At 45.7% G+C, this 24,059-nt stretch overlaps 1 protein-coding gene across 4 annotated transcripts in view; it reads left to right on the forward strand.

Annotated features, from left to right (window-relative positions):
• The first annotated feature begins 1,801 nt into the window (after nucleotides 1-1,801).
• The window catches only part of TRIO (trio Rho guanine nucleotide exchange factor), a 380,384-nt gene continuing 358,126 nt past the window's right edge, over nucleotides 1,802-24,059 (forward strand). Inside the window, exon 1 of one of the 4 annotated variants that reach the window (XM_036848900.1) lies at nucleotides 1,802-1,972. In XM_036848900.1, the coding sequence (XP_036704795.1) occupies nucleotides 1,816-1,972 (157 nt within the window). In that variant the 5' untranslated portion in view covers nucleotides 1,802-1,815. Of the gene's footprint in view, nucleotides 1,973-2,161; nucleotides 3,203-24,059 lie in introns of those variants that run through there. The other 3 variants (XM_036848904.1, XM_036848901.1, XM_036848899.1) reach the window with 3 other exon arrangements.

The raw sequence follows: 24,059 nt of genomic DNA on the forward strand, positions 1-24,059 counted from the left end.
TTCAAATTGTTACAGCTTTGGTCACTGGGAGCTCTTTCAGTTGGCTCCTGTGTCCCCATCATTGTTCTGGCTGTTGATTAATTAAAAAAAAAATTTTTACCTTCTGGCACAACAAGATGCTCCAGGCTCTCTTGTATATTTCCTGCCCTAGTCCTAGAGTCAGCCATCCCCCTGAAGAGCCCAGGTTCCTTTTACTGAAGAATGGTGTTAATAACAAGATCTGAGTGCCTGTGCATCTTGCTACGGGAGTGTTATTTCTAAGCCCACTCAGCTGACAGAGCAAGGAAATATACGTACATGTACTAGCCCCTGTAAATATACATATCTGTAAATCTTTCCATATATCCACCTGTATCTATATTAAGCTAAACATGAACTCATACTGACGTCTCCAACTCTAATCCCGTACCACAGGGATCATTCTAGACTCCCCCTCCAACAGTGAAAAACCTGGTATCCACCACCCACTATGTATTTACTCAATTGTTCATTTGCAGTATACATGTATACTGGTTTCATCAGTATTCATCAGTTTTTTGTTTTTTTTTTAATCAATCTTGTTTCTCCCTCTCCTTGTTTTCGGCAGCGTTGGCTCCTTTAACCTCTGACACCCATAACTTCTGCTCCCTTTGCTGGCAGCCACGTCATAGGCGTTTGTACCTGAATATTTGTCAAATGCTGGCCTGACACGGGTCTTCCGTAAAGCTGGATGTCACCTACCCCTCATGTCCTTTGGTCTCCTCAGCCACCATCACCTTCCCCATTCTCTACATTCTGGTGGGGTAGCTGTGAGTCCGCAATCCCATTTTACAGACGAGAAGACGTCCCCCAGGAGTTCAGAGGCTTGCTCTGCTCCCTCTGGGACTGGAGTACACAACACCCATTTTCACGATCTCTCTATTCAACAACTATTATGGAGCCCCGTCTACGTGCCGGCGCCCGCGCTGCGCCAACGAGAAACACACCGGTCCCGTGCCGGACTCAGCCGGCCCCGCGGGCGAGAGCCGCGGTAAACAGCTCAAGCGCCCCGAGGACGGCCTCGCGCAGCACGAGCGAGCGCCCGGCGGGGGGCGCAGTGCTGGGCCAGGAAAGGGCCGCCCTCGCTGGTCAGAGCGCTCCTGCTCCTTCCAAGGGTTGCAGCTGCCCGGGAGAAGGAGCAAGGCTGAACGCTCCAGCAGCCACCCGCCGGCTCTCTGGGCGACCGGCACCCCGGCGCCGCCCCGCCTCTCCCGCCAGGCCCCGCCCCCATAGGCCCCGCCCACCCGCCGAGCCCACGCTCCGGCCCCTGACGATATTCGCCGGAAATTGCCGAAGCCCCTCTTTTTTTTTTTTCCTTCCTCTCTCCTTTCCCTGCTCTCCCTTTTCCTTTCACCCGGGTTCCCTCTGCCGTGATTTCCCCCCTCCCCCTCCTTCCTTCCCCATTTGAAACCAAGATGGAGGCTCGCGGCTGCCGCCGGCGCCCGTGATCCCGGAGCTCCCGCCGGCCACGGGCCCCCGCCCTCGCGACTGCGTGTCCGGCACGGTGCGCGCTGCTGCCCGCGCTCCGGCCGGCGCCGCCGAGGCCGTGGCTCCGCGCCCCCGCCCCGCGGCCGGCTCGCGGCTCTCGGGCGGAGTCCTCGTCTATGTGGGCGCGCTCCTCCGGCCGAGCCGCCGCCGCCGCCGCCGCCGCCCGCCGCCGCCCCGGGGCTCTGCGTCCACGCGCCGGGCGCGGGCAGCTGGGCGCTCGGCGCCGCCAGGCCAGGCGCGGAGCGGGCGGCGCGCGGTGCTAGGGGCGCGGGGCCCGAGCCGGGCGCGGCCGCGGGCGCCGCCGCAGCCATGAGCGGCAGCAGCGGCGGCGCCGCCGCCCCCGCCGCGTCCTCCGGCCCCGCCGCCACGGCCAGCGCGGTGAGCTCGGGCTGCGGGGGCGGCGCCGGCGAGGGGGCCGAGGAGGCGGCCAAGGACCTGGCCGACATCGCGGCCTTCTTCCGATCCGGTGAGTGCAACTGCGCCGCTGCCCGCGCGCGCCCCGCCAACCCCGCCGCGGAGGCGCGGTCCGCGGGCCCTGGCGCGCCCGGTGCTCGCCCGCCCGTCGGGCCCGGAGCGCGCTCACCCAGGCCGCTGCCCCGCGCCGGGGCTCCCGGCTCCACACCGGCGGGTCCCGCTGCCTGCGCCGCCCCCCGTGCCGCGGCTCGGCCCGGACGCCGCCGGCTCGCCCTTCCCTGCGCCCGCCCCTCGTTCCAGGGTGAAATCTCCCCGTCGCCCGCCCCGGAGGCTACAGCTCCACCGGTTGGGGCGCCGGCTCTTTGTCTCTTTCGAGGGAGGGCCGAGGAGGCGGCGGCGGGGACGGCGAGGGCGGAGGCCCCTGTCCCGGAGGCCGAGAGGACGGGGGCGGCGGGGCCAGGCCTGGGAATGCGGGCTCTCATCTGGGCCGGTCTCCGGGGGTGATTTGTCCCTGGCCCCTCGTCGACCCCGTAAGCCGCCGGGTTTCTTCGCTCGGTCCTCTAGCCTGTCACCTCCCCAGACTCGATCTACACTTCTGGGAAACGGGGCAGCCATGGCACCCACCGCCCAGGGAGGAGGGGAGGTGGTGTCAGACATGAAGCGCGGCCGGCCGGGCGATGGGTGAGCCATTGTCTCCGGGGGTGGCCCGGGAGGGACATCTGGGAACGTGGTGACCCCGGGGGGCGGCGCGGGGCCGGCACTCGCGGGGCACTGCCTGGGAGGCAGTGCCAGGTGGCCCGGTGTCTCTCGGGCTAGGAGGGGGGTGGCCGCGGGAGAGGCGAGCTTTGCGGCCGGCCCGCGGGGAGGAGGCGCGGGAGGCGTGACAGGGCGTCCCCGGGACCCCGGCGGCGGCGCCTCCTCCCGCCCGGGCCCAGATCCCGCGTGAGCTGGCCCCGCGCCCCGCGTCCCCGAGCCCAATCCCGTTGGCTGGCGCGTCCGGGCGGCGGCAGCCTCGGGGCCCGCAGCCCGGAGCGCAGCGCCCAGCGGGCCAGGTGCGGGGCAGGGAGGATGCAGACTCGGCGCTCGAGAGCCGAGGAGGGCGGGCCAGGTCGGGGCCGCGGCGGGCGGGCGGGCGCGGGGCGCGTGCGGAGTGCTGGCGGCGGCTCCCGGGAGGACGGCTGGGCCGGGGACGTCGGGGGAGCGGCCTGCGACGGGGAGCGCTCCGGAGGCCGGCGGCTCACGTTCCTTCGTGGCCTCTTCCAAAATCAAGTCGCCAGATTCGGTGAGATCAGTTCGGTAATCCGGGTCACAGGGAGCAATTTGCAGCGGGAGGGCGATGGTCGGAGGCAGAAGTGAGCAGTGCCGGTGCATCCCTGGTTTAGTACTGTCTTCCCTCGTTTTCTTGGTCTTTGTCAGGTGGGGTTACTTTTGAGTCATTATAAGAGGTTGGTTGTGGCTGGGAGTGACATACGCCGACTCAACACTGTCAGCTTGGGGTTAATATACTCCCCACTGCTCCCTCTCCCCGCGAGGTCCCCGCAGAAAGCAGAGGTTTAGGAAAACATGAATTCCTTCAAATGAAAGCCTTTTTTTGGTGCAACTAGCCCGATAGAGAAGCCCCGTCTTACCTCTTAATAGCAGACCTGGGACGTCTTCCCTTCATACCCTGCAGCTAAGTCTAGCCTGTCTTCTCTCTGTCTTTACCACCTGTCACAGAATAATGGATTCTGTGCAGAATTCAGCTCCTTTCTCTTAGAAAGGCGCCTGTGCCCTGGTGATGGAATTTTTGGTGCTTTCTGAGACCAGACTTTCTCATATCTTTATTATGCATAGTAGAGAAATCACTTCTTTCGCTCAGAAGAGCCTCAAAAGACATCAGCTTGGACTGGATGCTCCCAGAAAACTTGCTCCCAGTCAGTGTGGCTGTCCGCAGGCTTTACCTGGCGAGGTAAGTCTGTTGGTGGCCATGCCTAGGCCTGTGCTCTTGATCCTCTGCTCGGTCTCCTGTACATGTTCAGTTTGGGGCAGAGCCAGTCGGTGCTGCCCACGGGTTTATTCCTTTCTTCCTCCTTCCAAAATGATTGGGCAAACTGCCCCTTTAGTTATCTGACTTGGAATCAGGAACCAGAGCAGATTTTAAGTAGACAGCAGTTGTGCCGTCCCATCCCAGGGGTAGCCTGGAACATCTTTTAAAAGCGCTTTTCCCTCCTTTGGGCAACTCTGAATCCCTGACCTAGATCTTGGCTCCAGCATCTAGGGCAGTGATATCTGGCAGAGGGAGGGTGGAGGGGGACCGTTCAGTTGGATTGGTCGGGTGGGATGGGACGAACGTTTAGACAGATGAAGCAGGAGGACCCTGGGTGGGGACCTCACCTGGTAGAATGGCTCAGGTAGGGGTCCTCCTGGGCAGTTTGGATTGAATGTGGATGGCTGAACAGAGAGGTCAAGTCCGTTAGTAAAATCGAACATTTTTTCCTAAGGTGTAGAAACACAGGAAATAGGTTCTCGTTGACTGGGGGTGGAGAGATCAGGGTGTGAACATTTTTCCAGGGTGCTGTGAGCCTGGTACTTAAGATTGCCAGTCGGACTTAGACACGGCGTTTCTACTGGTTGCCTTTCATTTCTTGGCCCTGGAACCGTTTGCTTGGCCGCCTTATTTTCTTTCCTCCTTTTTGTTCCTTGTCTGTCCTGCATTAAATTTTATCCTTGTAGTCACCGATTGAAAACTGGTACCCATGGTTGGATGAAAGAAGGCGAATTTAGCTTGATAGAACTTTGAAATAATTAGAGCAGTTCAGGCATAGAATGGGCTGTCATGATTACTGGACACACTCAAGCAGGGGCACTGCCAACTGCCAGGGTTCGGAGCTGGGTGCTGGGGGCAGGACTCCTGCACTTACTTGGAGAGGGTCTGGGGAGATGGCTCAGGGGCTGTTGCCTCCTTGGATTCTGTAGTTCCCTCTCAGCCCCCAGCACCTAGTGGTTATTCTTCACTTTTCTTTTAAAAAGGCATCACAAACCTGAGCTGGTCCATTAAAAAAATTTTTTTTAATGTTACGGAAGAGGAAGCAGGCTTCTAGGGAGGTTGAATGACTTGCTCGGAGTGGAGCTCCGGTAGAGGTGGGGTCAGGGCCAGGAAACATGCCCCTGACTCTGGGCTTCTTTCCCGGATGCCTGTCATGGCCAGGACTTTGCCTACATTAGTTCTCAATCCCACCGGGACCAATCACTTTTATCGCCAGTCTCTTTTGGGGCTCTGTTCTTGCGGCAATAAGTCATTCTTTCAGAGCTTTCCCTGTAACCTTTCTGGAGTGTGTGTGGGGTACTTACATAAATGCATTATTTTTAACCTGCTTGGCATGTTTTAGGTTGGCATTAAATGAATGTGCAGAGAATAAGGGTTTGTGGTTATTATGAAGCGTCGTGGCTCATCGTGCTGTGTTCCTTTCATTACTAAATCTTAGTCTGGACTCCTGGCTGCTGCGCTTCTCTTTCCAATGGAATATGTGAAGACAGTCGAATCTGTTCCTTAGTGAGGCAGCAGTCTGCATATCCTTCTATGTTGGTATAATGGTTTCCTCATGGAATATCGAGGGAACTTGTCTTTGTATTTACGCTTCTAACACCACTTAAGTAGCTGGCTTCTGAGCTTGTGTTGCTGCTGCTTTGTATACTTAGAAGCCTGGCGGCTTTGGTCTTTGTGAGCACCAATAATAATTAGCAGTTGGTCCTTGTTACCCTCAATGTTTTGAAAAGGAAAGTTGAAGAAAATGAAACTTGATAGTGAAGGTTGGTTTCCCCTTTCTCAGTGGCACAGTGAGGCTCAGTTTTAGAGGAGAGCAAAGAGATAGCTGAAAATATCCTGTAAGTGATTTTCAAGAAATCAAAGAGCAGTAAAACAATCATTGAAGGAAACTTTCCATTGAGACCTTGTAAACTGACTTATTGACATGGAATATTATATTTTTTCCTTTGCGATGTAACCATCCAAGATTCAAATGAAGATTTAGATGAAGCCATTTAAACCATTTAAATGATTAACCAAGATTTAAATGAAGCCAGTGGTTCTGTTTGAGATGAGGCATGTGGTTTAAGTATGTTTTTCAAATGTATATTAAAAATACGTGAATAGGATGGCCTTTTCAGACCTCTTAAATGTTATGATAGATTTGGGATTTGTTTCTAAGTGAAAGATGTGTTTGGAGCTGTCATAATCTAAATCAGCTCTATCTGATATTTAAGTTTATTTACTTGACTCCTCTACTGAGAAAATTTTCTCTCATATCCTTGGTGGAATTCCAGAGAAAAGTCAAATTCTTACTCAGTAGCCACACTTCACTGCCTAGTAAAGTCACTTATGTTGCTCGGAATGAATTGTGTTTTACTATGAAAAGCAGTCTTTAACAACCCCCTTCTTTCCTCCTCGGTTCTATAATGAATTGGTTTTTGTTTCCTGAAGTGCATTGTCTTGACAGATTTTTAGTAGCGCCGCTGGCAGAGCAGTAGCTACTCCGTGGATGGTGAAGAAATGGTTTCGGGTGAGAACCCTAGTGCATTCCCCTGAAAGGTGGTGGTACCTCTGATGCCGCTGCTCGTTTCTTCCTCTCGCGAGTGTTCAGCTGAGTGGACTTGGGTGAACTGACTGGGGTGACTGTGTTGTTTGTCTTGTGGACAGAGATGCTGTCTTTTGTATCTTCTCCCTGCTTCTCAGCCCCGCTGAAGCTTCCCTCGTGGGCAGTGAACGGGATGGGCCCACGGGCGCAGAAGGGGTAAGAGGAATTAGATGGTACAGAGACAGAGTTGTCCTCCAGATTCTGCTGCTGAGCTGCCCAGCAGGCCATGGGCAAGGGGATGAGCATGCATGGGAACCTGCCCAGTGTGCCTTGCGAATGGCAATCCTGGCAGATGTATTGTTGTTATTATTATTATTATTATTATTCACCTGGAGCCATTCTGGGTATTGCTATCGCTGTGTCTCTGAATTAGGGCAGAGGAGCAGAAAGGAGCAAGGCTGTGTGGATCAGGACCCTGCAGGGCGCCTTCGCCTCTGCCTGCTCCGCATGGCCCTGGGCTCCTGCGCCCGCTGTGGAGGCACTGCCTGCCCGAGCCTCTGGCCCCTGCTCCTGCCACAGTGCTCAACCCCGACCAGACTGCGATGTCACTCCGTCTCTGCCACTTGATAAAGAGGAGACCCTGGCTAGAGTTTCCAACGCCATCTCCCAGCATTGTGACATCCTCGAGCCTTCCGTGCAGACGGTCTTGTTTATGGGAATTCTTGCTCCGGTGGTTAATGGTTGGCGAGTGCCTGAGTCTCATGTTCCCTTCTCATTTGGTAATGGAAGCACTCAGTTTGCTTATGGAATAGTTGTTACCTTAATTTCCTCTTTTTTGTTCCTTCTCCATGTAAGGAATCCCCTGGAAACCCAAGTTCTGAACCACCTGCCCTCTGGGAAAGGTTATATATGTCTGGGGCGAGAGTGAGAGTAGGGTGTGTGGACTTTCCAAGCGCAAGGTGTAGGGGCTTGAGCTGGAGAAAGGTGTTTCTCTGGGGTTGCTGGGGTTTTTCCCTTGTGAGACCTCCTGGTCAGTCTGGACTGTTTGGTCTAACGCCAGATGTGCTCTGGCAATATGAAACCTCCCTTTGGTGATAAATATACTTGAATTGTAGATTACTGACTTTTTTGATCAGCCACACGTCTACTCTTCTCTGGTTGGGGAGGATTGCAGAGTAATCTATAGAGCAGATCTTGTGTTTTGGAAGCATCACACTATTTGGGCTCTGTCATAAATTAGTACATTTTAACAGTTACCATGACAGGGGAAGCTTTAATGGAAACGTTAGTGAACATACAGAATAGATTCTTGGTCTAGGGTACTTTGCGTTAGCAGTGTCCGCGTGAGTTCATCAGGCTTATTTTCTTACAGTTTGTAGCCCTGTTGTGGACAGCGATGAATTGCACTCGGTTTCTGTTCAGGAGGGGTTTCTGCAAGGTCCTGCCAGCTGCATGGCCCTCCCCTCTTTTCCTTCAGTCTCAGGAAGGTACTTGGTATGCTGCTCTGTTCCTGTCCGGCTGCTGGGAAGGGCTAAGGCCCTTTGCTGTCTGCTGTGGTTGTTAGCATTAAAAGGAGTAGGTGTGAACAGATAAACTGTGGTACATCCATTCAGCTGATGCCGAGTGAAGGAAGCCTGTTTCAGAAGGTTACATAGGATTCCACTTGTATGACATTCTCAAAAAAATAGAATTGCAGGGACAGAGAACAGATTGGTTGATTGCCAGGAATTAGGGGTGGGGAGAGCGTGACTACAGAGGGGCAGTGTAAGGGGCATTTTGAGGGATGATGGAACTGTTTTGTATCCTGGCTGTGGTGGTGATTCTATATATTAAAATTCATAGAACTGTACGTGGAAAAAAGAATCCAGTTGTACTGTATTATAATGTAAAACATAACATTAAAAAAAGGCTAACCACAAACTGGGGGAAAATATTTATATTACAAATCAGACAAAGAATTAATATACACGGTTAAGAAAAGGCTTCCTCAAATCAATAAGGAAGCAATCCAAAAGGGAAATAGACAGACAATTCAAAGTACAAAATGGCCAACACATATTCAAGGAAATGCAAATAAAAACTGTGAGATACCAACAAAAGTCAAATCTAATAGAAGTCATTTATCTAGGTAAACTTGAACAAAACTGAGTTATTTTAGAAAGATTTTTTATTGATTTTAAAGATAGTAAGAGTCAGACTGACCTAGATGGGACCAAACTTCCTGAAACATCTAGGGGTCGCCTAGGGAGACTTTGAAGATAATTACGGGGAAGTAAAGATCCTTTTCTTCGATTCTGTAAGAAGCGTAACTTGGGAGTCCATGTGGCATATAAGTCAAGTCTGCTGACTTAAAAAAACTGTCTTTAGATACACACAGTCACCTGCTTCCAATTTTCCCACTCCAGTGAGTTTTGCTGCTGTCCAGATAGTAAAAGAGTAGCACATGCAGGGTGGTCCGCTGTGCCTCGACATTCCTGGTGTTGAAGAAGGAATTTCTGGGAATAAGTTTCATTTGGGGGAGGGGGTGTTGTTCCTGCATTAATACTTATGTGAGGTCATTTGCCCTCTGTTCATGGACCTTTCTGTGTGTAATTGACTCTGAAGCTCTGTATTTCACAGTGTTGATGGTTAACAAAGGAATTTATAAAGTGTTAGTTTCCCCACTTGACTCATAACCATAAAATAAAGCTGAACTTGAGAAAAACACGATTCAAATTTAAAAGTATAATCCTCAAATATTTTTAGATAGGTTTTGTTGGTGTCTCGTTTCTCTTTGTGTGTGTGTGTGTGTATCTTGGAAAAGTCGTAAAACACCCCACTTTGGAATTCTGTGGAATGGGTGGTTTCAGTACAAGAAGAAATGAATATATCAGAGACTGAGTTTTAAAAATATTTATTTATTTATTTATTTATTTATTTTTGGCTGCATTGGGTCTTCGTTGCTGCGCGTGGGCATTCTCTAGTTGTGGCGAGCGGGGACTACTCTTCATTGCGGTGGCTTCTCTTGTTGCGGAGCACGGGCTCTAGGTGCGTGGGCTTTAGTAGTTGCGGCACGCGGGCTCAGTAGTTGTGGCTCGTGGGCTCTAGAGCGCAGGCCCAGTAGTTGTGGCACACGAGCTTAGTTACTCCGCGGCATGTGGGATCTTCCTGGACCAGGGCTCGAACCTGTGTCCCCTGCACTGGCAGGTGGGTTCTTAACCACTGCGCCACCAAGGAAGTCCCACAAAGACTGATGTTTGAAATCTATTTTAAAAGAACCCATATTTCTTAGTATATGTGAAGAGGCATGTATAAATGACGTGTGTTTTAATTTTAATTTGAAATTTATGCCTATGAAAAGTCTGTGAGAGGTTGGTCAAAACAGTATATATTTACAATTGTTTTCCATCGTTGATTCCTTTTACTTCACTTCCTCTTCTCGCGCTGATCCACATCTTCCGGGATTCCTTTTTCCTTTATTGCTGCTGCTGTTGAACGCCGTGTCTGCAAACCCAAGCAGGGTACTTCTGGGCCATTTGGATTCTGAAAGTTGTATGTTTTCTTACTTGCTTTTACTCTCAGTTAATCCTTGTCCTTCATGGCAGATGTGCTAGGATCTTCAGGAATAACAAAATACATGTTGTTTTTTGGATAACTTTATTAGTTTAGCTTTTAAATGATAAGGACCCAAAAGTACAATTCGTCTATTATTCATTCTGAAGGTGCACACAAATATATTGGGAAGCAATACTTTGATTAGAATGTTGCTGTAAGTATTTCTACTGAACTAGAGTCACTCATACAATGAAATCTCTAAAGTTTAAATTGTCTAATATTTTGGCATCCTAATAACGAACGGATTTTTCATGTCTAATACTAAACAAATAGATGTTTCTTGCTTGTAGGTAGCTTTATTTATTTATTTATTTTAATTCATGATTATGAGAAATCCCTTCCAGCTCTCTCTGCCCTTTTCAGGACCACAGTGATGATAGCTGGCATTCAGGGGACCCTTACTAGCTCCAAAAAGCCAGATTGCACAGAGGCAGAGTATGTTTCACACATTTATTTCGGAGTTACTTCACCTCCATTGAAATGTTGTTGCACTGTCTTAATACATCTTGGGTTCAGGACCGTTGAGAACCGGTGCTAATTCGATGGTTTCCAGGCCAATCTGTTTCCTTCCCGTGACAGTTCCGTTCACGTGTCCCTGGATGGGAGCCTCCGGGAGAGCAGCTCCTGACGGGACTCGTGAGCTTCAGCATTTCGTTAGCTGGCTGTGTACCTGCTTCCTTCCTGATATTTAACCGCAGTCCGAGAGATGCAGGATCTGCAGCGTTCGTTGTTGGGCATCTCTCGTCTCCGTGGCATTGCTTATAGGTCCTGTCTCAGCTCTGCTGGTTGCTGAACACACAGACGGGGACAGCCTGTTGGTGAGATGGGACCTGCCCCCCTGAACCAAATTACTGGAAACCTTTGACTGTAGACCCTATGCAGGATTAAGGTGGGATGATGGTAGATTTCCCGTGACAGCTTGCAGTGCGGATCGGGGGCTGTTTTAAGGGCAAGTAGGATGACGGGCAGTCTTGGAACAGCCCTCTGCTTCTCCACGAGCTTTGCGGTAACCCAAATCTTTAGTAGCAGCTGCCAGAGCAGCGTGGGAGGCAGGACCCCCAGCCGTCAGGGGTCAGGTAACACCTTTGGAATTAGGCTCCATAAGCGGGTAAAATAAGTGCATCCGGAAAGCAGTAACCTGCTTGTAAGGTCAGAGAATGATATTTAAAATAGGTTTATTTTCTTGTCTCCACATGTTGTTAATGCCAGTCCTGTCCTTCAAGAAAACCTGGTAAAGTCTTTCTCTTAACTATTCTCTCTACTGCTGCTACCATCTGAGTGCCTGTGATTCGAGATGCTGTGCAGGTGTTTTATATACGTTTTCTTATGTAAAATCAAATCCCCCATCCAGCAGGTGGATGCTATTTCTGGGTTAGGATGAGGATCTCAGCCTCTGGGGAGGTTGAATGACTGCCCCAGTTTGCACTGCTTGTAGGGGCTCAAGCTGGAATTTAAACCCATGGCTGCCAGACCACAAAGCCCCGACATGCCCTTTCCTTCCCTGATGGAGGGAGAGAGTAGAAATGACCCTCCCTCTCTACAGCATCCCACAAGGTACTGTGTTGTAACTTTCAAATCTTTAAAACTGAAAATGTATATCCTTGTGTGTTGAGGACGGAAGCTGTAATTTAAAAGTCTCACACCAAACAAAAGTGGAATGAAAGATTCCAGGATAGAGCAAGCGTTTTTTTCACGTTGGTCTGAGCCCTGTAATTTAGCTTCTATGCCTTTCCTTTTGTCACCTAATTAAAAATGATGTTCTTTTTAACATAAATAACCCTGGTAACCCCAGCTTTCCCACTGAGGTGTATTGAGTTTTCCTGGCTCCCAGCTGTTTCTGTCTGGGGAGGACTCCTGTGGAAGTGCTGGTTCCTGTTTCCCTGGCTGTGTGGACTTTGCCGGGGAGGAAGTGTCTGCGGTGGTCAAGGTCAGCTGTCAAGGTTAGCGGAGGGAAGTTTGGGAAGGGCGGGGAGAGGCTGTCGGGGGAGGGAAGTTTTTTCAGCGGGTTGATGTGTGTGACACCTTATAAAGATTACTGGGGCTTCCTTTCTGACTGAGGAAGGGAGCACAGGTTGGGGAGTGGGGAGGGGCCAGAGGCTGTTAAGCTGCTTTGTCGGGGACAGTTTTATTATAAGGTGGGTGTGGTCACTCCTGGGTTCTTTCTGTGTAGCTATTTTGTTGCAGCCACTCATTTCTTTGCTGTTATTCATGGAAACGTGCCCATAGATGATGAATGTTGTGGTCATGGGGAATAGATTTATTTTCCAACATCCTCTTTTAGTGAGATAACTATCGGGCATGTGTTCTAGGTTTTCCTACATGTGGGGTGCATTTTCGTCAGTCACACCTCACCTGCCCCTCCCTCCCCAAACTGTAGCCTGATTTTATTCGATGCTTCAGGTTTACTGCACGTGCAGTTCCCAGCAGCATTTCCACACTGGGAACGTGATCTGTTTTCATGTGTCTCTGAGTAACTCCACATCTGCCTTGGACTTTTACTGTTTCAGTCAGAGGATGGTTGAAATGCTGGTGTCTTGGATGTAGACATTATATAACTGGAAGGTGTATTGTACTCTTAAAATCTGCTTTTCATTTCCTCCTGGTTTACTCAAGGAGTTTCTAAGTTTCAGGTTTTTTCATTTTTGTTTAATTTTCACTTTTAAAAAATTTCTAAAATTACAAAAGTAGGATTGGCTTGCTGTTTAATGGGAGAGTATGTGCTTTTGACATGCTGTTGTAGTTTGTCTTTGATTTTAAACCAACAAAGGAGGTACAAGGCTGAAATTCATATCAACTTAGTCAAATTGAGATTTCACTGTATGTATCATTTTTGGCTATTTAGTTGGTTCATGTCTTCATTGTTGATTACATTTAAAGTTTGTTGAGGTTTTCTTTTTGAGGGGCGGGAGCAGGTAAGTTTGTTTTGAGAAGCCAGTATTCATGTTCAAAGAACTCAGATTCCCCAGTTGTTACTATTTCACCTCAGGTGCATCACCTACCCCTCCCCTCCCCACGCCCCTCTAGATACACACACACATACACATACATATATATTTTGTATATATTAAATTTACATATTACTTTGTTTCTGAACCATTTGAGAGTAAGTTGCGAGGTGAGGGTGCCCTTATCTGTAAAAGGTGGCTCGATAGTATTGTCTTAAGAGCAAGGACATTCTCTTACAGTAGTGACCCAAATCGTTAACTTTGATATAATATTATTATACAAATCTGCTGACTCTAATAACATTTTACCCGTTCTTCCAGAAACTGTTGGCGATTAAAAATATATTGGTGGCCCAGCACTCTATCCAGGACCACATATTGCATTTGGTTGTCATGTCTCTTTCGTTTTAATTTGGAACATCTCCCCAGCCTGTCTCTTTTGTTGCTTTGATATTTTTGAAGATTCTGGTCACTTCTGTGGAAGGCTGTCCCTTGGTTTGGGTTGTATGATTCCTGGGTTCAGGTCGTGCATTTCTGGCATAAGGGCTGTGTCCTTCCCCGGGTGCCCTGACAGGGACACAGCTGTCAGCTGCCCCATTGTGGGACGTTTGTTCAGTTTGGTCATTTGATTTAGGTGGTGACTACCAGGTTTCTCCACTGTATTTTTCCCTTGTAATTAGTGTCTTGTGGGGAGATAATTTGAGACTATGTAAAATCCTGTTCCTTTCCCGACTTTCATTTGCTGGTTGTCTCCGTTGATGACTTTTGCCTGAATCAGTGATTACTATGATGGTTCCAAGATGATGATTTTTCTAACTTCATTATGTCTTCTGTATTTCGTTGGTTTTCGACCGTAAGGCAGAGCCTCTCCTTCTGCCCTACTTATTTATTTATTTATATAAGTGTGGCCTCATGAATTCCTGTCTCATTCAGTGGGTTATAATCCTTTGTTACCATTATTTAGTTTGATGCTCAACTTGTCCAAGATCTGGCCATGATGTCCTTTCAGGCTGGCTCCTTTATCTTTTGTGACATGTTCCCATCATTTTTGGGGCACTTTGTTATTTTCTGACACAGTAAAATATTCCAGGCTTATGTTGTCCTTTCCTTACTCCAGCCCTGAAATCAGCTGTTTCTCCAAGGAGCCCTGGTTCATTTTAGCAGAAAACAGCACTAAAACTCAGTCTGGGCACTAAGTGTACTTATTGCTACAGGGGTTTCATTGCTTCTAGAACCTCTCAGTGCACAGAGCTAGGAAGTGGGGAGTATGTGTGTACGTCCACACATACATGTATATGCACACACACACGGTGTCACATGCACACGTGCCGCTGTCTTTTTGTGCACCTGTCTGTCTAGAATAATAACCATGAGTTGATACTCATGCCTTCAATTCCAGTCCAGTACGACAAACTGCATTTCAGTCTTGCCTTTCCCAAATTTGTAACTCCCTTCTCTGACGGTGAAGGCTCCTTTTATCCTCAGTGTCTTTGCTGATTTACTCAGTCCTAGAAAATGCAGTAAGCAGTTTCAGAATGCTAAGCCATACCACTGTGATTAAAAGGAACCTACATCTTCAAGTTGAAACTGTTCAAATCGGCAGTTAGTGGTCAGCTTCTGTTCAGCTCTTTGCCTTGTCACTTAGTCACCCAAAGAAAACAGATGAAGTCATGCGCTGGAACTCCCCCGAGGCATGTTTAAGAAAAGAGCTGCCAGACTCCATCAACAGCTCACTTTCTGGGGATGTGGAAGTGCAAAATTGAAAAATAAGGAGTTGCCAAAAAAGAAAGGGAGATTGATTTCTAATAAGTATGGTTTATAAAGCTGACACCTGTTGTGGGAAAAACAGTTTATCATCTTCATTTCCATATACTAATTGCTGGAAGAGAGGAGGAGAAAGGAAAGTGGTGAGATAATAAGAATGAATGATGAGACGTGAGGGATGGCCTGGGAGCAGGTGTGGGTTAGGATGAGGATGGGGCAGGCGTGGTCTCTTCACAGGAATCCATCACATGCTCCGAGTAGGGGAAGGAGCTGGGTCCCTCTGGAGGAAGTCATGAGTCACGACTTGGGAGACCTGCTTGCTGCCCTTCATTGACCAAATGTTTCTTCCCAGAAACCACCTGCAGTAAATTTCATGCCGCTGTGTAGTGTCTGCTTTAGCGCCGGGTTTCTGGGATGTGTGTGTGTGTGCACTCAGTTCTAGAAACCGTAGACCACTGGGTGCAGATCTTTCTTATGTTACAGGCAAAGTGAATATTGGCTGTTCAGTGTTTTGCTCCATTAAATGATGACATAGAACATGGGCCCTTGTTTTGGGGAGACAGTCTCGATTTCATATATTGTGTTCTGTATTTTCTGTGACTGTCCTCATGCTTGTTAGAGTGTGCTCTGGAGTATTTAGCCTCTGTACCTCTACAGGCCCTTTCTACAACTAGACATTTTAGCAAGAAGAATCATAATTTGCTTATTAATGTTTTAAGGATGAAAGCCTTTTGATTTAGAAAAATTTGGAGAGTAAAAGGTCATGATTGCTAATTGGTCAAGCATTCTGGGGAAGGACTTTTGGGTGCTGAAGACGTTCTGGAATTAGCTAGTGGTGGTGGTTGCACACATTGTGAATAAACTAAACCCCACTGAATTATATACTTTACAAGGGAAAATTTTATAGTGTGTGAGTTACATATCAAGAAAGTTATGGCTAAATGGGCAATATTTCAGATTCTTAAACAGCTTCATTTATTGTGTGCTTAAGCCACCAGCTGTTTAATTTTCATAGCCCTCTGCAAGGTAGGCAGTGACATCCAGTCTTACACCAGAGGGAGGGGACTCAGAGAGGGTTTTTAACTTCCTGTAGGTTAGTAGCTATTAGGGGTGGCCAGGAGGATGCCGAGTGCAGTGGTGTTCTCCCCCAGGTGGGTGTCCCGGTGGAAAGCAGATGATGCCTGCGGAGAAGGATGGTTTCTCCTGCTGCGCCATGCATATCACACTGAGGTACGTGACACCATTCAGGGAGCTTTCTGTGTCCCTTTTTTTGGTGTCAGGGAGAGGAAAAAAAGTCACTCTTCTTTGAAGGAGGGCGTTGTGGATAAGATCTGGTTGGGCTTCAGTTGTGATTTGATGGTACCTTTGGTAATTTCTTAGAAAACGTTGGATTAACTGTCCCGTTGAAAATTTCAGGGAGTCTGAGTCAAAAAGAAAAGGATGGAGTTTGCTTCCTAGTAAGTGGTGTATTTGGGGACAGCGAAGGGCCCACCTGAAGTGGTTCAAGCTGGTGATACTTAGTCTCCCTCGTAGCGTCCTGGGGGAGTTGAAGGGAGAGGAGCTTGGTGCTCTGCTCCTACTGAACGTGGCCTGGACATTAACAGTTGCACCCCGCGTTCTCCTGCTGGTGTGAGTTCTGTATTTTGGAACATTGGAGTCAGCTCTGCTCACTCGCATACACGACCAGGAGTACGTGTTAGACTCCAAGACCGAAACTGTATTAATTTGCATAAAACCGCATATGCTCTGTTCAAGAATTTTCATTGTGCCTGTTACAGAATTGAGTTGATACTTCATAGAGAGCATGTTAGCGTCACTTAAAAGGAGACGTCTCAGAAAGAAGAAGAATTTGTGTGGCTTTGAAATTACTTTTGGGCATGGTCCCTGAAAGAAAGGAACCACTGAAGGCTTTCGTTCTTCTTAGCATTTTGAAACTTTTTCTCCTGATTATATACATTAAAAACATGTAAAGCAGGTTGGGGTTTTGTCTGCTGTGTGTAGCATGCCTGCAAGGGGACCAGAGGTCTGGTGGAACGAGAGCCTTCCTGCTGGGTGGTGACCTTTTTATGATGTTTGGTCTGTCATCTTTGTTTCTCAGTTTCAAATGCCTAGCTCAGAATTACTTAGCACTTGAAGTGGTTTTCATCTTCAAAGGACTTTATGGGCATTATTTAATATACAGGGCACTGTGTAATGAATGAGCTGTTTATCCTTTGAGCAGTGTCAGTATGCCAGGTGCCATACAGCTGGAGAAGACAAAAATAATATTCTGGCCAGTGGGAGTTTGTATTCTAAAGAGGCAAGATGGTTAGGCAGATTCTCTCTTCTGGCCTCTTTTTAAAAATGTGCTGGGGAATAATGTAGAAATTAAAATGATAAGAGGTGATCAACTAGCTCAAGTCCACCTAATTGGAATTGCTCTCAAGGTGAAAATGAAATTTGAGATGCTCTTAAAAAGACCTAGTCTATTATCTCTCACTTATCACACATTTTTTGACATACGTAGTATTTTTCCTGTTTACAGATGAGGATTTTGCTAAAGCTAGGGCAGAGTCATTTTTAATTCTCTTTATACCACCCCCAAATCCTGTTTTTCTTTACCTGGTGTAGGGATGTGCTTTGCAACCAAGGCTGCATGTGACTCACAAATGCAGTTTTCTGAGTTTCACACTGGGTCAGTCCATCCACCCTAGCTGGGCTGGCTGGCCTCGAGGGAAGCTTCTGGACCGCTTGCCCCGTCAGCCTCTCGAAGGCCCATCGCACACCCCACGCTGTGTCTGTGTTCTTGCCCCTGTCTCTGTGTTTGGCGTTCCGTCCTCTTCCTGGTTTTCCTATCACTGACTGAGCTCAAGCATCACTTCCTTTAGGAAACCACCTGTCTGTCTTCTGGCCTCCCTGGCCGTCAGTGTTGGCGTAGTACCTTGTGTAGACCGTGTTCTGGTTCTGGGTCTTTGGGTCATAATTGTTTCCTGTGAGTGTGAGCTGCTGGGCCTCTGGCCCTGGGCAAGCTCCAAGGAGAGGCAAAGTAAATGCCTGTTGTGATTTATACCGGTGGTTCCTTAACCCAGCCTGTATCAGAATCACCTAAAAAGTTAAAAAAAATTACAAATCTCCAGCGATTCTCATTTAGTAGTTCTAGAATAGGGCCCTAGAATCCGTATTTTGAAAAAGCCTTACTGGTAACTCAGATGCACAGCTAGGAAGAGGAACCCCTGGTCATGCCGAGGTGCACATATTGGTTATGGGTTATGGGGCCGTGGCCAGTTTTGGGTAAGGTATGATACGTGCGATGTGCAGAATCATTTCACTTACATGCCTGGAGGGAATGGAGAACGTGAATGTGGTCCATTTATGACCGGACATCCTTCCTGAAGGAGAAGACTCTGGGTCATTGAGGAGCTCTCTGACCAGTCCGGTTTTCTGTTGTGTGAACAGACTGAGTGCACGATTGGCCCACCAAACTTGCATTTGTAGTCACCGTGTTGCCACAGAGATGTTATGTAGTATTGAAGGAGATTAGAGAAATCACATCGTAAATGATCAGAACAGATGGCTTGTAATTTAACTCTCCTAGCTCATATTCTTTGTGCTGGTACTTGAGAACACTTTAAAATATCAGTTCTTACTTTGTTTTTCACCTTTAAAAATGGCAGAGTTCATACCATGATTTAAAATGGAGATAATGTATGCCACACACACAGTATACAATGGCAATGATGTAAAGTGGGGAGAATATTTGAAGTATTTTGGGAGTGGCCTCTTTACCTCTGCTTTTAGAACTCACACATGATTTGCAGCTTCTTTTTTTTTTTTTTTTTTGTTCCACTTAGAGATTTCATACTCTCCCTTATTATTTTGATAGCACTAGTCAGGGCTAATTTTTATCTCCTGGCTTGACAGTAAAAGGAATATTACGAGATCATGTAGATTCAGGCAACATACTCACTTTCAAGGTGTTTTATAGTGATCAATAATGTAAAGGGTATTTTCCACAAGAAGACCTCTTTGAAACCTTTTCTCTTTTCCTGTTCTACTCTATGGACTGATGTGCAACTCTTAAAGATTGCATCCCTCATCAAGGACAATTATTCTTTGTCTCTTGCAGGGAACTGCAGCTTGACTGGAGTTCTGGAGTGTGCACATGTGTATGCGTACACACACACACACACACACACACATACACACATACATGCTTATAATTTACATTGTGTAAATGATCAGAGTGGATACGTGTCTAAACCACCTCAAATTAGGAAGTGATAATCCTATTGGTGTAACTTAAAAATTCAGTAAAGCTTACTTTGATTTTTAGGTACTTGTAGTTGCACGAGAACATAACTTTTAGATTTTTTTTTTAACTCTCACATTCCTAAAGTATTCAGGAGTCTTAACAGGTTATGCCTACATAGATTTTCATGAGTCTCCTTTCTCATTTGCTGTATGTTAACAGTGATTGGCAAAAAAAATTAACAAGTAAGTTTTCTAGTCCCCAGACAATTCCTGGCTTGCTTATATGTCAATGTGTGTTTTAAACTGAGTGCAGACATTAACAGTACAGGGCACTTCTCTTAGAATCTTTCTCTGCCTGTGTAAGTACGTTTTATGAGCCTGTGCTGCGCGTACCAGTGATGGTTTCTGATGCTACTCAGCGGTGGAACAGGTGGGTCAGTTGTGAACCCAGCTCTGTTGGATGTAGTAATTCCTTCAGGATGAATCATTCAGGTGACTTAAGTGTATTGACACCTCTGTGTCAGTGCTAGGGGAAAACAAAACTTGTTAATTATATCAAAAAGCATCTGAAAAATAATCAGAGGCCTCAGAGCCGTTACAGGAGTGAGGTGGGAAATGTGGGATTAAGCCCTGATTTCTTTTTTTTTTTAATGCCCTAATATTGATTGATTGATTGATTGATAGATTGATTGAACATGTTTATTGGAGTATAATGGGATTAAGCCCTAATTTCTTTTTTTTTAATGCCCTAAATTTTATTTATTTATTTATTTAACATCTTTTTTGGGGTGTAATTGCTTTACAATGGTGTGTTAGTTTCTGCTGTATAACAAAGTGAATCAGCTGTACATAAACATATATCCCCATATCTCCTCCCTCTGGCATCTCCCTCCCACCCTCCCTATCCCACCCCTCTAGGTTGTCACAAAACACCAAGCTGATCTCCCTGTGCTATGCAGCTGCTTCCCACTAGCTATCTATTTTACATTTGGTAGTGTATATATGTCCATGCCGCTCTCTCACTTCATCCCAGCTTCCTCTTCCCCTTCCCCATGTCCTCAAGTCCATTCTCTACGTCTGCGTCTTTATTCCTGTCCTGCCCCTAGGTTCTTCAGAACCATTTTTTTATTTTTTACTTTTTTAGATTTCATATATATGTGTTAGCATACGGTATTTGTTTTTCTCTTTCTGACTTACTCACTCTGTATGACAGTCTCTAGGTCCATCCACCTCACTGCAAATAACTCAATTTCGTTTCTTTTTATGGCTGAGTAATATTCCATTGTATATATGTGCCACATCTTCTTTATCAATTCATCTGTCATTGGACACTTAGGTTGCTTCCATGTCCTGGCTCTTGTAAATAGAGCTGCAGTGAACATTGTGGTACATGACTCTTTTTGAATTATGGTTTTCTCAGGGTATATGCCCAGTAGTGGGATTGCTGGGTCATATGGTAGTTCTATTTTTAGTTTTTTAAGGAATCTCCATACTGTTCTCCATAGTGGCTGTATCAATTTACATTCCCACCAACAGTGCAAGAGAGTTCCCTTTTCTCCACACCCTCTCCAGCATTTATTGTTTGTAGATTTTTGATGATGGCCATTCTGACTGGTGTGAGGTGATACCTCATTGTAGTTTTGATTTTCATTTCTCTGATGATTAGTGATGTTGAGCATCCTTTCATCTGTTTGTTGGCAATCTGTATATCTTCTTTGGAGAAATGTCTATTTAGGTCTATTTGATTTTTGGATTGGGTTGTTTGTTGTTTTGATATTGAGCTGCATGAGCTGCCTGTATATTTTGGAGATTAATCCTTTGTCAGTTGCTTCATTTGCAAATATTTTCTCCCATTCTGAGGGCTGTCATTTCATTTTGTTTATAGTTTTCTTTGCTGTCCAAAAGATTTTAAGTTTCATTAAGTCCCATTTTTTAATTTTTGTTTTTATTCCCGTTTCTGTAGGAGGTGGGTCAAAAAGGATCTTGCTGTGATGTATGTCATAGAGTGTTCTGCCTATGTTTTGCTCTAAGGGTTTTATAGTGTCTGGCCTTACATTTAGGTCTTTAATCCATTTTGAGTTTATTTTTGTGTATGGTGTTAGGGAGTGTTCTAATTTCATTCTGTTACATATAGCTGTCCAGTTTTCCCAGCACCACTTTTTGAAGAGGCTGTCTTTTCTCCATTGTATGTTCTTGTCTCCTTTATCAAAGATAAGGTGACCATATGTGTGTGGGTTTATCTCTGGGCTTTCCATCCTGTTCCATTGATCTATATTTCTCTTTTTGTGCCAGTACCATACTGTCTTGATTACTGTAGTTTTGTAGTAGAGTCTGAAGTTGGGAGCCTGATTCCTCCAGCTCCGTTTTTCTTTCTCAAGATTGCTTTGGCTATTCGGGGTCTTTTGTGTTTCCATACAAACTGTGAAATTTTTTGTTCTAGTTTTGTGAAAAATGCCATTGGTAATTTGATAAGGATTGTATTGAATCTGTAGATTGCTTTGGGTAGTATAGTCAGTTTCACAATGTTGATTCTTCCAATCCAAGAACACGGTATATCTCTCCATCTGTTTGTATCATCTTTAATTTCTTTCATCAGTGTCTTATAATTTTCTGCATACAGGTCGTTTTTCTCCTTAGGTAGGTTTATTCCTAGGTATTTTTTTCTTTTTGTTGCAGTGGTAAATGGGAGTGTTTCCTTAATTTCCCTTTCCGATTTTTCATCATTTGTGTATAGGAATGCAAGAGATTTCTGTGCATTAATTTTATATCCTGCTACTTTACCAAATTCATTGATTAGCTCGAGTAGTTTTCTGGTAGCATCTTTAGGGTTGTCTATGTATAGTATCATGTCATCTGCAAACAGTGACAGTTTTACTTCTTTTCCGATTTGGATTCCTTTTATTTCTTTTTCTTCTCTGATTGCTGTGGCTAAAATTTCCAAAACTATGTTGAATAATAGTGGTGAGAGTGGACAACCTTGTCTTGTTCTTGATCTTAGAGGAAATGGTTTCAGTTTTTCACCGTTGAGAATGATGTTGGCTGTTGGTTTGTCATATATGGCCTTTATTATGTTGAGGTAAGTTCCCTCTGTGCCTACTTTCTGGAGGGTTTTTATCATAAATGGGTGTTGAATTTTGTAGAAAGCTTTTTCTGCATCTACTGAGATGATCATATAGTTTTTATCCTTCAGTTTGTTAATATGGTGTATCTCATTGATTGATTTGTGTATATTGAAGAATCCTTGCATTGCTGGGAAAAGCCCCACTTGATCATGGTGTATGATCCTTTTAATGTGCTGTTCGATTTTGTTTGCTAGTATTTTGTTGAGGATTTTTGCGTCTGTGTTCATCAGTGATATTGGCCTGTAGTTTTCATTCTTTGTGATATCTTTGGTTTTGGTATCAGGGTGATGGTGGCCTTGTAGAATGAGTGTGGGAGTGTTCCTCCCTCTGCTGTATTTTGGAAGAGTTTGAGAAGGATAGGTGTTAGCTCTTCTCTAAATGTTTGGTAGAATTCGCCTGTGAAGCCATCTGGTCCTGGGCTTTTGTTTGTTGGAGGATTTTTAATCACAGTCTCAATTTCAGTGCTTGTGATTGGTCTGTTTATACTTTCTATTTCTTTCTGGTTCCGTCTCGGAAGGCTGTGCTTTTCTAAGAATTTGTTCATTTCTTCCATGTTGTCCATGTTATTGGCATATAGTTGCTTGTCGTAATCTCTCATGATCCTTTGTATTTCTGCAGTGTCAGTTGTTACTTCTCCTTTTTCATTTGTAATTCTATTGATTTGAGTCTTCTCCCTTTTTTTCTTGATGAGTCTGGCTAATGGTTTATCAATTTTATCTTCTCAATGAACCAGCTTTTAGTTTTGTTGATCTTTGCTATTGTTTCCTTCATTTCTTTTTCATTTATTTCTGATCTGATCTTTATGGTTCCTTTCCTTCTGCTAACTTTGGGGGTTTTTTTTGTTCTTCTTTCTCTAATTGCTTTAGGTGTAAGGTTAGGTTGTTTATTTGAGATGTTTCTTGTTCCTTGAGGTAGGATTGTATTGCTATAAACTTCCCTCTTAGAACTGCTTTTGCTGCATCCCATAGGTTTTGGGTTGTCGTGTTTTCATTGTCATTTGTCTCTAGGTAGTTTTTGATTTCCTCTTTGATTTCTTCGGTGATCTCTTGGTTATTTAGTAGTGTATTGTTTAGCCTCCATGTGTTTGTTTTCTTCACAGATTTTTTCCTGTAATTGATATTTAGTCTCATAGCATTGTGGTTGGAAAAGATACTTGATACGATTTCAGTTTTCTTAAATTTACCAAGGTTTGATTTGTGACCCAAGATATGATCTATCCTGGAGAATGTTCCATGAGCACTTGAGAAGAAAGTGTATTCTGTTGTTTTTGGATGGAATGTCCTATAAATATTAATTAAGTCCATCCTGTTTAATGTGTCATTTAAAGCTTGTGTTTCCTTATTTATTTTCATTTTGGATGATCTGTTCTTTGGTGAAAGTGGGGTGTTAAAAGTCCCTTACTATGATTGTGTTACTGTCGATTTCCCCTTTTATGGCTGTTAGCATTTGCCTTATGTATTGAGGTGCTCCTATGTTGGGTGCATAAATATTTACAATTGTTATAACTTCTTTTTGGATTGATCCCTTGATCATTATGTAGTGTCCTTCTTTGTCTCTTGTAATAGTCTTTATTTTAAAGTCTATTTTGTCTGATATGAGAATTGCTACTCCAGGTTCTTTTTAATTTCCATTTGCATGGAATATCTTTTTCCAGCCCCTCACTTTCAGTCTGTATGTGTCCCTAGGTCTGAAGTAGTTCTCTTGTAGACAGCATATATACTCTGGGTCTTGTTTTTGTATGCATTCTGCCAGCCTGTGTCTTTTGGTTGGGGCCTTTAATCCATTAACATTTAAGGTAGTTATTGGTATGTGTGTTCCTGTTACCATTTTCTTAGTTGTTTTGGGTTTATTATTGTAGGTGTTTTCCTTCTCTTGTTTCCTGCCTATAGAAATTCATTTAGCATTTGTTGTAAAGCTGGTTTGGTGGTGCG

Source organism: Balaenoptera musculus, chromosome 3 (genome assembly GCF_009873245.2).
Source record: "Balaenoptera musculus isolate JJ_BM4_2016_0621 chromosome 3, mBalMus1.pri.v3, whole genome shotgun sequence".
Taxonomy (NCBI): domain Eukaryota; kingdom Metazoa; phylum Chordata; class Mammalia; order Artiodactyla; family Balaenopteridae; genus Balaenoptera; species Balaenoptera musculus.